The following is a 13,161-nucleotide window of genomic DNA, read 5'->3' on the forward strand; positions in this document are numbered from 1 at the left end:
CTGTACAGCCTCAGTTAAATGTCTGAAGAAAATTACTGAATTAAGACTACATGAGGCCCACTAATAATTGCAGGCATGTGTTGCCAGGCTATTAAAGATTCAATAATTAAAGAAGATGACCTTTCCACCTTAAATCCATATAGTGAACAATTACAGTGCTCCACAACACAACCTGTGTGATATAAGTGTGCACATAAGATATAATCGCTGCAGCCTATATTTGCATTTATTTTCACTGGATTTTTTTTTTTTTTTTCCAATACTCACAAAGCTAGTCTCTTCAAAACAAGGGCCACTCTGTCGGACTCTGCAGTGAGGTGGGATCGGGCCGCACCAAAACAGTTTATGGACAGACAGTAGACCTCCAGAAGAGGCAGACCATGCTCCATGGAGTTCCTGCTCCCAGCATAGTGCATCAGTGCCTATAAACACACACACACACACACACACACACACACACACACACACACACACACATCACAAAATGCAAACATTTTAAAAAAATAAATAAAAAAAATACAGTTGTGGAAGTGAAACAGGGGCTTTCTCCCTGGGGGAGATACCACCCTAAACCTGATTGATCCCAGCTGACACTGTCTGGTGTGAGACACTCCTGATTGGGCCTCAGGGGACTTGACTGTACAGCATATGATAACCCAGAACCTTCAATAGTGAGCCAACATGCACAAAAAAAACTGACTCCAGGAGATGCATGTGTACTGTTGCATGTTTTTACTTTTTCAGACTTTGACTTTATATATTTTAAGACTACTCAAATGTGTTTTTGTAATGAATGCAAGCTTCATTTCCTTACTTCATTAAACAGTATTGACAAACATAAAAATGCATTTCTCTAAATTGCTCTATTAACATAAAAAGTTTGAGATAACAAGAAATAATACAGTACAGAAAACTGTTAATGTTCCCTTTTTGACTCTTTAACTTTAACAGAGAGCACAGTGTAGGTGTAGTAGTAAATATTGTCTTTACTGTCAACTGTCCCCAGGCACAGAGGAGTCAACATCGGTGTCTCACCTGTGTGTAGCCTGCTGCTCCACACATTAAATCAGCATCACTACCAACATCCCAGGAGTCCCGTTTTCCAGACAGCATGACCCTTGCCGGTTCCTACTTGTGTCTGCAGAAGCACTAAATTAATTCCCTTTAGTCTAAATATATGGTTCCCTCTCAAAGGGAGCCAAGAATATTTTCTCAACCCTGGAGACACATATCAGTGTACTAACTACATCCAGACTACTTCCGACTTCAGCAGAAAATAAATACAACAAACTTTTTGTTTAATATCTACACACAAAAAAGCATTACATTTAAACGGAGTGGCAATTAAAAGTAAATGTATCCAAGGCTGTAAGTGTTCAAACAATAATTTATGTACATTTAATGAGTTATTACTGTAATCGGATATTGGACATGAGGGTAATCAGAAAAGAGCGCATCTCCATTGTTAGTTAATAAGTGAAAAGATATAACATGGCACATCCGCAACATTGCCATTCTATTTTAACATAAAAAAACAAGTACTTGGTTGCGCAGGATTCGACACTATAACCAAAATTATAGCTAGAAATCCAAATGTTGATTGTTACAACTTTCGAAAATGACCAAATGACATTTCGCAGTCGCTACTAGCCACAAACGAGTAAATTCGGTTAAACATACCGCGATGGTGCCACGCCCAGCACACATGCAATTATGCATAATGTGTAAACTGTGGCAATGTCATGTGCATATATGTGTTAGGTTTCCCGTTTTGCCAGTATGTTTTGAAACAAGACAGAGCTAAACGAGTTGTATGAATTATCTTACTGTAACAACTTGAACCAGCAAACAGGCAACATATTCATCTGTCACTGTATATTAGCATTAGCCCCATTATATTAACATTAAGTTAAATTGTTTTAGCGTGAAATTATATGCATACGTGAATATGAATAAACATACACAATGTTGAATAGCTCCCTGGTTATAAAACAACCCTAAACTTGACCAGGTAGCTAGCAGGCCAGCAGCCATCGCAGATTAGCTAACTAGCTAGTTAGCTTGCAGCCTACGAGGAAAAACAACCCTGGGTGAGATAACGTTAAGCTAACGGTAGCTTCGATATTGCATGTACACAGTACCTGACAGAAGTTGTCGCAGTACTCCGTGGAAGATGCTATGGATATTTCTTGTTGCCTGAGTACGTCTTCAAAGGCTCTCAGTGTGGCCAACAGGGTTTCCATTGCAACAAGAGTGTCTTCGGCCGTATCCAGGGCCCGGTCGCTCCAGTACTGCTCTGGTTCGACATTATTCTCCGCCATCTTCGCTCTCCGCCACGGCGCGTATGCAGTGCAGCCTGACGCTGCCTTCAAGTGCTGTCGGAATGTTTTAATAAGTCAAAGAACTTCGCCAATTGCGATTTGTAGAAATGTGATTGTTATGATTATTTGTAGGTTGTTATTATTGTTGTTGTTAGTAACTGTTGTGTTAATAAACCTAATTATTTACTTAATGCAACCCTTGGTTCCTAAGTGTGAACATCAATTCAATTAGCCTCCACAATGTTAATGAAATATTTGCGTTTTTTCTTTAGATTTCTTCTTCCTATCCTGATGTTTCATCGTGGAGTGTAAAAGAACCATAAATACACTTATGTTACAGGTTTTCCTTTTTTTAAATGTATTTTATACAGCCTTTTGTTTCTGATCAACACATTATTGACATTGGACAGTTACGAAGAGCACTGGAAGGTGACATCAACTGATAGCTCATCTGCTCCACTTTGAAAAGAAAGAATCAAGAATTAAGCGCTTTATTAATCCCTTAAAAGGGAATCAGGACATTAAAACATATTTCACTTAGCAAACGTGTGCAAATAATTTTGAGCAAACACGATTCAGCTGTGAAATATTGTTGAGAATTGAATGCTTTTCACTTTTTTATAATGTGTATGAAATGAGTGTGAGTTTAGTTCATTAGAGAAAGGTATGCATATGTAAATGTTACTTTTGCATTTTGTGGTTTCTTTTCATCATTAATGTTGAGTACTACTTATATGTTCATGGTTATCGTATGACATTATTTTCCTTCTCTTTTTTACTTAATTTTTGTTGTTGTTGTTGCTACATGGTGTTTGACGCCCTCTACAGGTGAGTAGATATATCTTTTCTTGACCCGGAAATACAATTCATCCCTCTCGGTCACACGTGTGAAAGGTAGGCAAAGCTAACTTGATATACGGGTATAAAAGTGTTTTTTAGAAGCAAATCTGCTATATCACTGTTTTTCTTGAGCTGAGAATTTCGGATAGGCACACATTTTATTTCACAAGACCCGATTTGGTGACACAAAATAGCAATTTCGGTTTTAAAACGTCTACGTTGGCTGATATCTGTGTTTTCTGTGTTTTACGTAACGTTACCAGGATCTACCATGGGGAAATCCAAACAAGTAGGAAACCACAAAAGTGACAAGAAGAAGCACATTTCAAAGACATGGAAGACAAAGCGCAGGACTAAAGACCTGGACCAGATCCACTCAGACATGAAGCCTGACACAGCAACCAAGCTGCTAAACCAGGAGGTGGACTACGATGTGACAGGATGTGCACAACACTACTGCTTACACTGCGCGTAAGTTTACTCCTGTTTGGGGTTGAATAGGGTGGCGTCCTAACTGAAATGAACCTTTCCTCAATCAAATGATCAGGATAAGTCCTGCTAGTGGGCATATTCACTAATAATTTCAAATTGTAGATGAGCTGAACGGGCCAGTGGTGGAAGAAGTACTCAGGTCTTTCAAAGTAGCATTATCACAGTGTAAATTCACACTGTTACAAATAAAAAGTACTTATCTATCTTACTTTAGTAAAAGTACACAAGTATTGGCATTAAAATATACTTAAAGTACCAAAAGTAAAAGTACTCATTGATTATGCACAATGACACATTTCAGAATAATATATATTGTTAGATTCCAATTAGTGATGCATTAAATGTGTAAGCATTACTAATGATGCAGCTGGTAAAGGTGGTACTAATCTTAATTACTTTATATACTGCTGTGTATCTTAATCCATAATGATAGAGCATAATTTATTTGATTTATATTTTGTATTTATAATCTGAATCTGCAAAGTAACAAGAATGTAATAACAGCAGCCAGGGGCATAGCACAAAATTCTGGGCCCTGTAGAAAGGCATTTTCTATGGGCCCCTCCCCGCATCCACAGCTATTCATTCTAGCATCTTTTTGGGCCCTCCTCACATGAGGGCCCTGAGTACTCAGTCCCCTTCCCCCCCTGTCCGACGCCCCTGACAGCAGCAGAGATATCGGACACTGGAATTTACAGAATGTTATGCAAATCCTGAAAGTCTCATCCCATTGGGTGAACTGCAACTTTTAATTTTGGACCTTTGCAGCAATGTATGTGATTGTTTCTGTGTTTTGTTGTGTCATATCTCCGATCTTATTTTGTCTGCTGTACTCAAGTCTCTCTTGCAAAAGAGAGCTTGATCTTACTGAGATCACCTGATTAAATAAAGGTTATAATAAAACAGTATGTTGCAGGTATGCTTTACACTTTGTCATGTCTTGCAGGAGATATTTCACGGATATGAGATCCTTAAAAGAGCACTTCAAAACTAAAGGGCACAAGAAACGGTAAGGCACCACATCTCACCCATTTATTCATATATTATGCACTCATATTTATTGACTGATAATTAATTACCCAATTGTTGTCCCCTATAACTGTATAGTGGCCAAGTATCCTTGCCAAGTACCAGAGCTTACCTATTCTTCTTTCTCCATCCAGGTTGAAACAGCTCAGAGAGGAACCCTACACACAGGCAGAGGCAGAGAGAGCAGCAGGTATGGGCTCATACATCACTCCAAAAAAAGTGGAAGTGAAGACACAGGCAGTGGAAGAGGACATGGACTGAGAGCTGCCCACTGGACTGATCAACAGAATTTTATTTTACAAAATGAATAATGCTTCTATTATTCCTTTGCTGTCACAAGTGTTGAGTGCATTGTTAAATTCTGTTTGTGTGACACACTTAATTTGTCCGACTCGTTACAGGTGTTAGACTTCTGGCTATCACCAGAATCAGGAGCGCCTTAACCTTTATACTGGGTAATGCAACATGTACCGATGTAAATATTGAGTATGTGTGGACTGCTAATAAACTATAACATGGATTTAGATTGCATCATTGCATTCATAGTGAACTAGACACTGGTTAAAGCAGCATTTTCCAACCTGAGGGTTAGGACCCCATGACTAGACCGCAAGATAAGACAAGATGTTTAAGGGAATAAAATTCTGGCATCTGATTTTTTTTTTTTTTTTTTTTTTTTTTCTCCCTGACTCATCAGTTTTTGTGAAAACTGGACACTTTTACCTAGCCTGATGATTAGGCTAAATTGTCATTTCCTTCTCACTGCACATGTTGACAGTGATTGAGAGGTTTGTAACCCGCCTAATGTCTTAAATGAAACAATAACAAAGAAGAAACACTCTTTAGTTGAACTGTACACCACTTCTGTCCTTTGGTCATAACCTGAAATGAGGGGTCACACATATAGACTAAATTGTACGTGTTCACAAGCCTGAAGGTCATGACTGAAAGGTTTAAAGAGTTTTAGTTGGAGGCCTTGGGTCCATGTCTCGGTATAGGCAACATCAAATTTATGGAAATAATTGATTCAGTGAATTTTATGGCATTGTAATGTCCTAACGCAGAAGATAATGACAACAGTCTGAATCAAGCTAAGGCCAGCCCCCTTCGTTTCTGCCCATATATTTCCTCTATATGCAGAATGTAGACATCTAAAAAAGTATAATTGAAATTAATTTGTCACTAAGGTATAACTCGCCTCATTGTGGACATGTTGAAATGCTAAAGGGTATTCCACCAGAAGCGAAGCCTTAACTTCCACAAGTAGACATGGACCTACAAAAATGTAGTAGCAGTGTGCCTTGGCAGAGAAACATAATTGAAGCTTGTTAGCAGACATTCCTGGGACGAACAAGGCAACACTGCCCCTTTAAATGTGGGTAATTGTACTTTGCCAGCGCATAATATCCGTTAAGTTAGAGATAATCATAGTCCTTTAACATCCGGTTATCACTTTCAAAATAAAGTCCTCAACGGTTAAATGGCAATGCCCTGTGCTGCTGCGCAGTTATTAGGTAAAGCCTTTCCCTGAGGAAACCGGCTTAGGGGAATATCAAAACGTTATTTTGCCGGTTATACGGAAGCGGGTTGTATCCTAAAAGACATTTTAATGACCCCGCACATGTCTACTGTATGCCCGTGTGTCCACAGTGCTGAATTTAACCGCTGGTTTCCATGTTGTTTTCGCCTCGGACGAGCGTTTTTTAAACATTAGCTAGACACCTGTGAAATCACACAAATACATTTGAAGATATAACCAGCTGATGGATAAAAGGTTACCAATAACGGTTTGAACTTGCCCCTAAGATTTGTGCAGAGAATAGCCTACTATTAGACCGAATCACGGAGTAACGTACGGAATGTTGAGAGCTAGCTTGAGCAAATGAGTGCTTTTATTTTGAGCCCACAAACGCCCAATATCCGGTTTCATCCTGGCTATTACTTGCTCACTTGACGCATTTTAACCACTTCCATATGGCTCTAGATTAGGTGTGGGAAATAAGAAATCTGTGCTGCTAGCTTACATCACACAGCGGTTGCCAGCGATTGTAACGGCAGGAACAGATGCGCTGTCCCCGGCCACAGGATAACAGAAGTGTCGCTATATTCGAAACACTTTAAGGAAAGAAAAGAAAGTTGTATAGTTATATTTCTGTTGGTTGCTTTTTTGGGACGTTATTCGACGACTATGCCCTCGTCTAAATAGCTGTGTTGGAGGTCGAGGATGGCCGCAGACGTGGATAAAAAAGAGGATGATAGCAAACATTCGCAGCAGAATGGGCATCAGAGTCCGAGCTATGGATCCTGGATCTGCAGAGGGATCTGGACTCTGCTTATAGTCGGTGCTGTCCCTCTTCTCGCCTTTTGGATCAAGTATTACCAAGATGCACAGCTCCTCAAGCGTCATGTGAGATCCACATAATAACGTTACACACGTCTCAAAATTTAGCAGTGATCTTAACTTAGTCATTTTATCTTGAAAACAACTTAAGGAAATAAAGATGTTATATCATGCTCAGAAAATGCTAATTTAATGCAAGATGCTGTGTTGTATTAAAGTTTGCATTGATTCTTCTGGTACATTTTATGACCTACACTTACTGTAGCATAACTGTAGGCACATTTTGTTGTACATCATTCGCCACAAAACACCACATCTGCAGTTTTTCCCACCCCATGGTGTTTTATTAGGGGGGGGGAGGGGGGTGCACATGTGTCACAGCTGGTAAAACTCAACCTCTTAAATCCACTGTTGTTTGGCCACAGAGGGTATCCACATTGTTCAAGTACTTCCTCCCCCCTCTGCCTCCATTGTACAGGCGCTAGTAGGCACGCATCAGTCTGACAAACACATGCTAGGAATCTGTGGCCCTGGGCTGATCGTTATCCAGACAGGGCTGCTGGGGTTGAATAAATGCTATGACACCAAAAACAAAATACTAACATGAATTTGATTGAATATGAGTTTTATGTCATTTAATGGTGTTCCATGTGAGCAGACGGCTCACTGTCCTAGTTTTGATGTTGCATTGACAATCCCTGAAGCTTGTGAAATGACAATAAGGATCCGTCTAACGCATGTGCCCCCCCCAATAGGAAGAGAGTGTTCGAACTCTGGGTGCCGAGGGCCTTTTTCTCTTCTCCTCATTAGATACCGACCATGACCTTTATCTCAGTCCGGAGGAGTTCAAACCTATTGCTGAGAAACTCACAGGTACGTCACATTATCTTTCCCACTGAATGTCCCATTTATTCAATACCTTGTTGTCTCTCAGTAAAACCTCTGTCTCACTGGTCACATACGTATAACCCCACATTTACTGCGATCCCTATGGCTTCCTCACAGGAATTACACCCCCAGTGGATTTCGAGGAGGAAGTGAGCCATGACCCCAACGGGGAGACTTTGACGTTGGAGGCCAAAATGCAGCCTCTGCTGCTCGACTCCATGACAAAAAGCAAGGATGGTTTCCTCGGGGTAAGACGAGACCACGCTGTAGGATGTTTATTGTTCACTTTGCAACACAACTCTCAGAAAAATAGCAGAAAACTAACTTGTGATCTTCTTAGACTGACTGACTAAATTGTAGCATGCATTTGTTAAGAAGCACATGTTCTAGGTTTGAAGAATATACCAATAATAGTAAATTGATTTCCTCTCTGGTTATCTGCCTCCTGCTCTTGCAGGTGTCTCACAGCTCTCTGAGTGGGCTGCGCTCATGGAAGAGCCCAGCAGTGCCTTCTTCTTCCTTCTCTGCCAGCCAATTCAGGGCCTTCTTGCCCCCGAAGAACAAGGTGGCAGTGGGAGACACGTGGTGGATGATTCCTAGCGAGCTCAACATCTTCACTGGGTACCTGCCCAACAATCGTTACCACCCACCCTCACCAAAGGGCAAAGAGGTATTCTGAAAACTCATCAATGTTTAGTGTTAGGGATTGTGATAATCACACTGTATATTAATAGCTGTTCTCATGCTGCTGCAGGTTCTCATCCACTCCTTGTTGAGTATGTTCCACCCGCGGCCCTTCATCAAATCGCGCTTTGCTCCTCAGGGTGCAGTCGCCTGCATTCGTGCCAGCAACGATTTTTATTATGACATTGTGTTCAGGTGAGGAGCAATTCAGGAGGAGACATAAAATACCATAGTGGTGCTTTTTCTTCTTTTAGCCCATTACCTACAACATTATGTATAGTGCTGCCTAATATCCAGCACATACTATACATGTTAATGCCCTTCCTTGGCAGGCAGCCATTGGTTTCAGTTTTATATCAGCATGCAGAGCCTGAATCCACTTTACTTTATTGTCAATGTTACATTATTATTGCATGCTAATGCAGTTTCCAGTACTTTATCACCTTTTTTTGAAAACTATTCGTTGTTGGAGTGGAAACACAAATGTGAGAATTTACAGTCCGCTGCTGGAGAGAAACTTTTAAATGCAAGAAACTGCCAAATTCAAGTTTGATTCTTTTTTGCACTCAGGTTTGACTTTCTTGTTCAGACATCTTGCATTGCTTTTTAGTAGCAGCCTCAAATACCAGATGTCAGAGTCGGAGACGTTTTAAAACCTCACTCACAACTGCATCTCCACGTGACGTAACATTAGCAAATCGAAAGCTGTCTATAAAGCCTAGAACTGCCTGGAATCTTTGGGATCCATCAATAACTGATGCTTTGGAAAATGGTCAGCAGTAGCGTTAAGTTTAACATTATATAAACACTCCACTGCTGGTTTGGTCTTTTAAAAGGCTATACCAAAGTCTTCCTGTTACTTATTGACAGAATACATTTTGAACATGTCTCGCGTTACAAACTCAACTCCTCGTTCTGGTCACCTCTACAGGATTCACGCAGAATTCCAGCTCAATGATGTTCCAGATTTTCCCTTCTGGTTCACCCCGGGGAAGTTCACCGGCAACATTGTTCTCTCTAAAGATGCATCTCATGTCCGCCACTTTCACCTCTACGTCCCCAATGACCGGTAAATCCTTTAACACCCTGTCACCTTTATGCATGCAGTACCCACTCAGTGTGTTGTAGCTGTAGTGTAATGTATCCTGTTGTGTGTCAGGTCTCTGAATGTGGACATGGAGTGGCTGTACGGGGCCAGTGAGAGCAGCAACATGGAGGTGGACATTGGATACCTGCCACAGGTAGAGCTGCAGGGATGCGTTGACACTTCAGAAAGTCTTTATTTCTTTATTTATGTAATACTCCAGCACCTCCTGATTTACTTCTAGGTCATTAAGGCAGTTAAAGCCAAATTAAACTCATTCAGTAGAATTATTCTCCAATTGGGTGTCTTGTTTCAGGGTTAAATGTTTCCTGTCACTGTTTTGACTTACTGTTCTCATCACAGTATGCCCTAATGTTGGAGTGCAACTCGTATTAATTTCTTTTCCTTAGGAAGTTAGGGGCATTAAGCTTTTGTCCCATTCCCTTTTAACTTCAATTAGTCCTCTACATATTTAAAATATACCTAGGTTTTTTTTAGGTATTATGGTTCATTGTTCCTCATTGAGCCATTTTCACTTTTTCTGTATGTACTTCTGCTTAAAACAGACACATTTCACTGAAGACTAGTTTCCTCAGAAATATGTCAAAGATCACAAAATCATTTTCCTCAGAAAAAAAAGTCACATCTTAAAGTTTTTTATGAGAAGTTGCCTTATATAAAAAAAACTTATGAATGTGTTTACAGTTAGAGCTGCAGTCCACGGGCCCGTCCACTCCCTCCATCATAATGGATGAGGAGGGCAACATCATCGACAGTCGAGATGGTGGTGGCGAGCCGATCCAGTTTGTCTTTGAGGACATCCACTGGACCTCAGAGATGAGTCGGCAAGAAGCCACCCGACGCCTGGAGGTCACTTTCTACCCCTTTAAGAAGGTTAACCACCTGAGAAGCATTTATTCAACACATTTATTCAACACACTGTTTACACACTGGCTTAAGTGCAGTGAGTTTCACAACTGTTTCATTGTTCTTATCATACTCCTTTCCAGGTGTCCTACCTGCCTTTCTCAGAAGCCTTTGACCGAGCTGCAGCAGAGAATAAACTGGTGCATTCCATTCTGCTTTGGGGAGCATTAGACGACCAGTCCTGCTGAGGTGAGATCATGAACATGTATCTGATTTCACAGCACTGTACACTGTTATTGATATCTGAGAAAATATTTAAATTAAAGGCTAACTATCACATCCAAAAGCAATAAAACGCACATTTGTTTAGTTTAATACACTCAGCAGCTTTCCAGCTACAGCCTTATTTGGTCTTGTGTGACTAAGTAGCTTGTGGTGGCTAATGTTAGAAAACTTATACTTATTTAGTAAATACTGCTGTTAACATTAACACAACATTACTGACCAACTTTGTTGACTTCTCCACTTGTGCTACTGTTACATTAGTTAAGCGTTTTAGCATCTGTCTCCCCTCTACACCTCTGTAGGTTCGGGGCGAACTCTTCGGGAGACAGTCCTGGAAAGTTCGCCCGTCCTGGCCCTGCTCAACCAGAGCTTCATAAGCAGCTGGTCTCTGGTCAAAGAGCTGGAGAACATGCAGGTGAGCAGTCAGGGCAGTGCAACGCCCCAAGAAACTCAGCCAGTGATCAGTTGACTGACGTTTTCTTTTAATACTCCATTTGAAAATATTCTTCTCTAAAACAGGCTGATAAGCAGAACCCTGTGTTGAGTGAAAAGGCCCAATTACACCTGGAGAAGTACAACTTCCCTGTGGAGATGATGGTGGCGCTGCCCAATGGAACTATTGTAAATATTTTACTCTTTTTATATCAGCCTGCAATTTATAAAACATTCAGGACAGTTATTTAACAAATCATTTAACAACTAAATATTTCTATTTTATTTTAATTAAATAGAATATTTATTTTTATGGCTATTAGTATTTCTATGGTAGAAGCACTCACACTGATGTCAGTATTAAGTCAATTAATTAACTTACTTACTTAAATACTTACAGTATTTCCCACTGTCATGACATGTGATATTAATTGATGTTCATAATCTTTCATTTAAAAGAGGGAATGTCTTTCCGTTGGTAGTAACATTTCCCAATCAACATTGGTATGGAAAAAAAGTCAGACTAAAGGCTTCCATCTACTTCCTGTGTATGGCTTTAGGTCCACCACATCAATGCCAACTTTTTCCTGGACCAGACGGCCATGAAACCAGAGGAGGAAGGAGCAACTTTCAGCTTCTCTGGTGGGTTTGAGGACCCTTCCACTTCCACTTATATCAGCTTCCTCAAGGAGGGGTTGGAGAAAGCCAAGGAGTACCTGGCACAGTAATTTGCGTGCGCGATAAAGACTGAGAGACTAAACAGGAGGAAATGATTATCATTCCGAGTAATGATCCAAGATAAGGAAAACCCTCCAACAATCACGTAGAGAAGCTTTCTCATCAGTGTTGGCAGCTGAAAAACTTTTTGGCCGTCTGTCCTCTTTGTTACTATTTATTTGGGTGTCTCTCCTGGTCAGAACGTTTTATAAAAGTTTTTGTATTGTGACAAAATATTGCTTCTCAAACCTAATGTTATTGCCAATATGGTATATTTTAATGAGATACAAAGCAGTGACAGATATGTAAACACATTTAGATCTGCTTTCTCTGTTTGTAGCTGCTGATTAAAGGTGATATAAAATGTAGACAGAGGCCAACACACCAAAACATCCTCATATATTTCTTCTTTTATATCCCGGTGCTGCATGTGCAATATTTAATGACCGAGTGTGTCTTCCTGCTGCTGAGTGTACCCAGAGACGGTGGGCTGGTGCAGCTGTTGCCTCTAGTTGTGCTTCAGCAGTTTGTGAAGACTTTGCCTGAAAGCTCTCTCCGGGCCGGGTGACGCCTGATGTTATTGCTAAAGCTGCTGGAGGGAACACCCCTCTCTGACTCGGGACAAAAGCAGCAGGAAAAACTAAACTGTGGCACATAAAAGGATTTAATCTATTGTTTTTGAGTTTGAAACCAAATGTTGAATATTTCAGATTTTCTGTTTTTTTTTAATAGGTTGTGACCACACCAAAGATATGAAATATGTACAGGAGCTGGATTGCAGCTTGAACAGCTGTTGAGGTTCATATTTATGTAACTCAATGGAACCAATTGGTCATATGTTTGAAACTGAGAGGCACTTATCATGTGCAGCTGTTTTCCTCTTTTAGGATCCAGTCAAAACAATGTATTTGCTCGTGTCTTTAGTAAGACAAGAGGAAATACAATTTGAAATAGTAACAGTGAAATTTGATAAATGAGTAACATTAAGGAAATGTGACTTTGTGAAAGTGGTCATACAAGGTTCTCTCCATGTAAAACATCTGACTAATCAGGGCCTTTAGGGGGAAAACACTGTTATTCTGTAACCTACCAGTGCCAGCTTTTCCACAAAGGTGAAATAAAACGATTTTTTTTTTTTATACAAACTGAATTGTGTGCTTTTTGGCAACATCTACCACACA

At 40.3% G+C, this 13,161-nt stretch overlaps 3 protein-coding genes across 3 annotated transcripts in view; 2 read left to right on the forward strand and 1 right to left on the reverse strand.

Annotated features, from left to right (window-relative positions):
• rlf (RLF zinc finger) overlaps window positions 1-2,351 on the reverse strand; it is a 22,937-nt gene extending 20,586 nt beyond the window's left edge. Inside the window, exons 1-2 of the mRNA XM_078276740.1 lie at window positions 2,142-2,351; window positions 268-422 (exon numbers count right to left, since the gene is read on the reverse strand). Coding sequence (XP_078132866.1) covers window positions 268-422; window positions 2,142-2,321 — 335 coding nt within the window. The 5' untranslated portion in view covers window positions 2,322-2,351. The remainder of the gene's footprint in view (window positions 1-267; window positions 423-2,141) is intronic.
• Window positions 2,352-3,139: 788 nt separating this feature from the next.
• On the forward strand, window positions 3,140-5,202 carry znf593 (zinc finger protein 593). Its single transcript, XM_078276741.1, has 4 exons — window positions 3,140-3,215; window positions 3,425-3,632; window positions 4,600-4,662; window positions 4,817-5,202. The coding sequence occupies exons 2-4, from the start codon at window positions 3,433-3,435 to the stop codon at window positions 4,941-4,943; spliced, it is 390 nt and encodes a 129-aa protein (XP_078132867.1). The 5' UTR covers window positions 3,140-3,215; window positions 3,425-3,432; the 3' UTR covers window positions 4,944-5,202.
• Window positions 5,203-6,659: 1,457 nt separating this feature from the next.
• Window positions 6,660-13,121, forward strand: selenon (selenoprotein N). The gene is made up of 12 exons (XM_078276813.1): window positions 6,660-7,089; window positions 7,779-7,896; window positions 8,029-8,159; window positions 8,369-8,581; window positions 8,666-8,790; window positions 9,527-9,664; window positions 9,755-9,836; window positions 10,385-10,573; window positions 10,690-10,795; window positions 11,134-11,246; window positions 11,351-11,452; window positions 11,824-13,121. Exons 1-12 carry the CDS (start codon window positions 6,907-6,909, stop codon window positions 11,989-11,991), a joined length of 1,668 nt encoding a protein of 555 aa, XP_078132939.1. The 5' UTR covers window positions 6,660-6,906; the 3' UTR covers window positions 11,992-13,121.
• Window positions 13,122-13,161: the final 40 nt, after the last annotated feature.

Source organism: Sander vitreus, chromosome 20 (assembly GCF_031162955.1).
Source record: "Sander vitreus isolate 19-12246 chromosome 20, sanVit1, whole genome shotgun sequence".
NCBI lineage: Eukaryota > Metazoa > Chordata > Actinopteri > Perciformes > Percidae > Sander > Sander vitreus.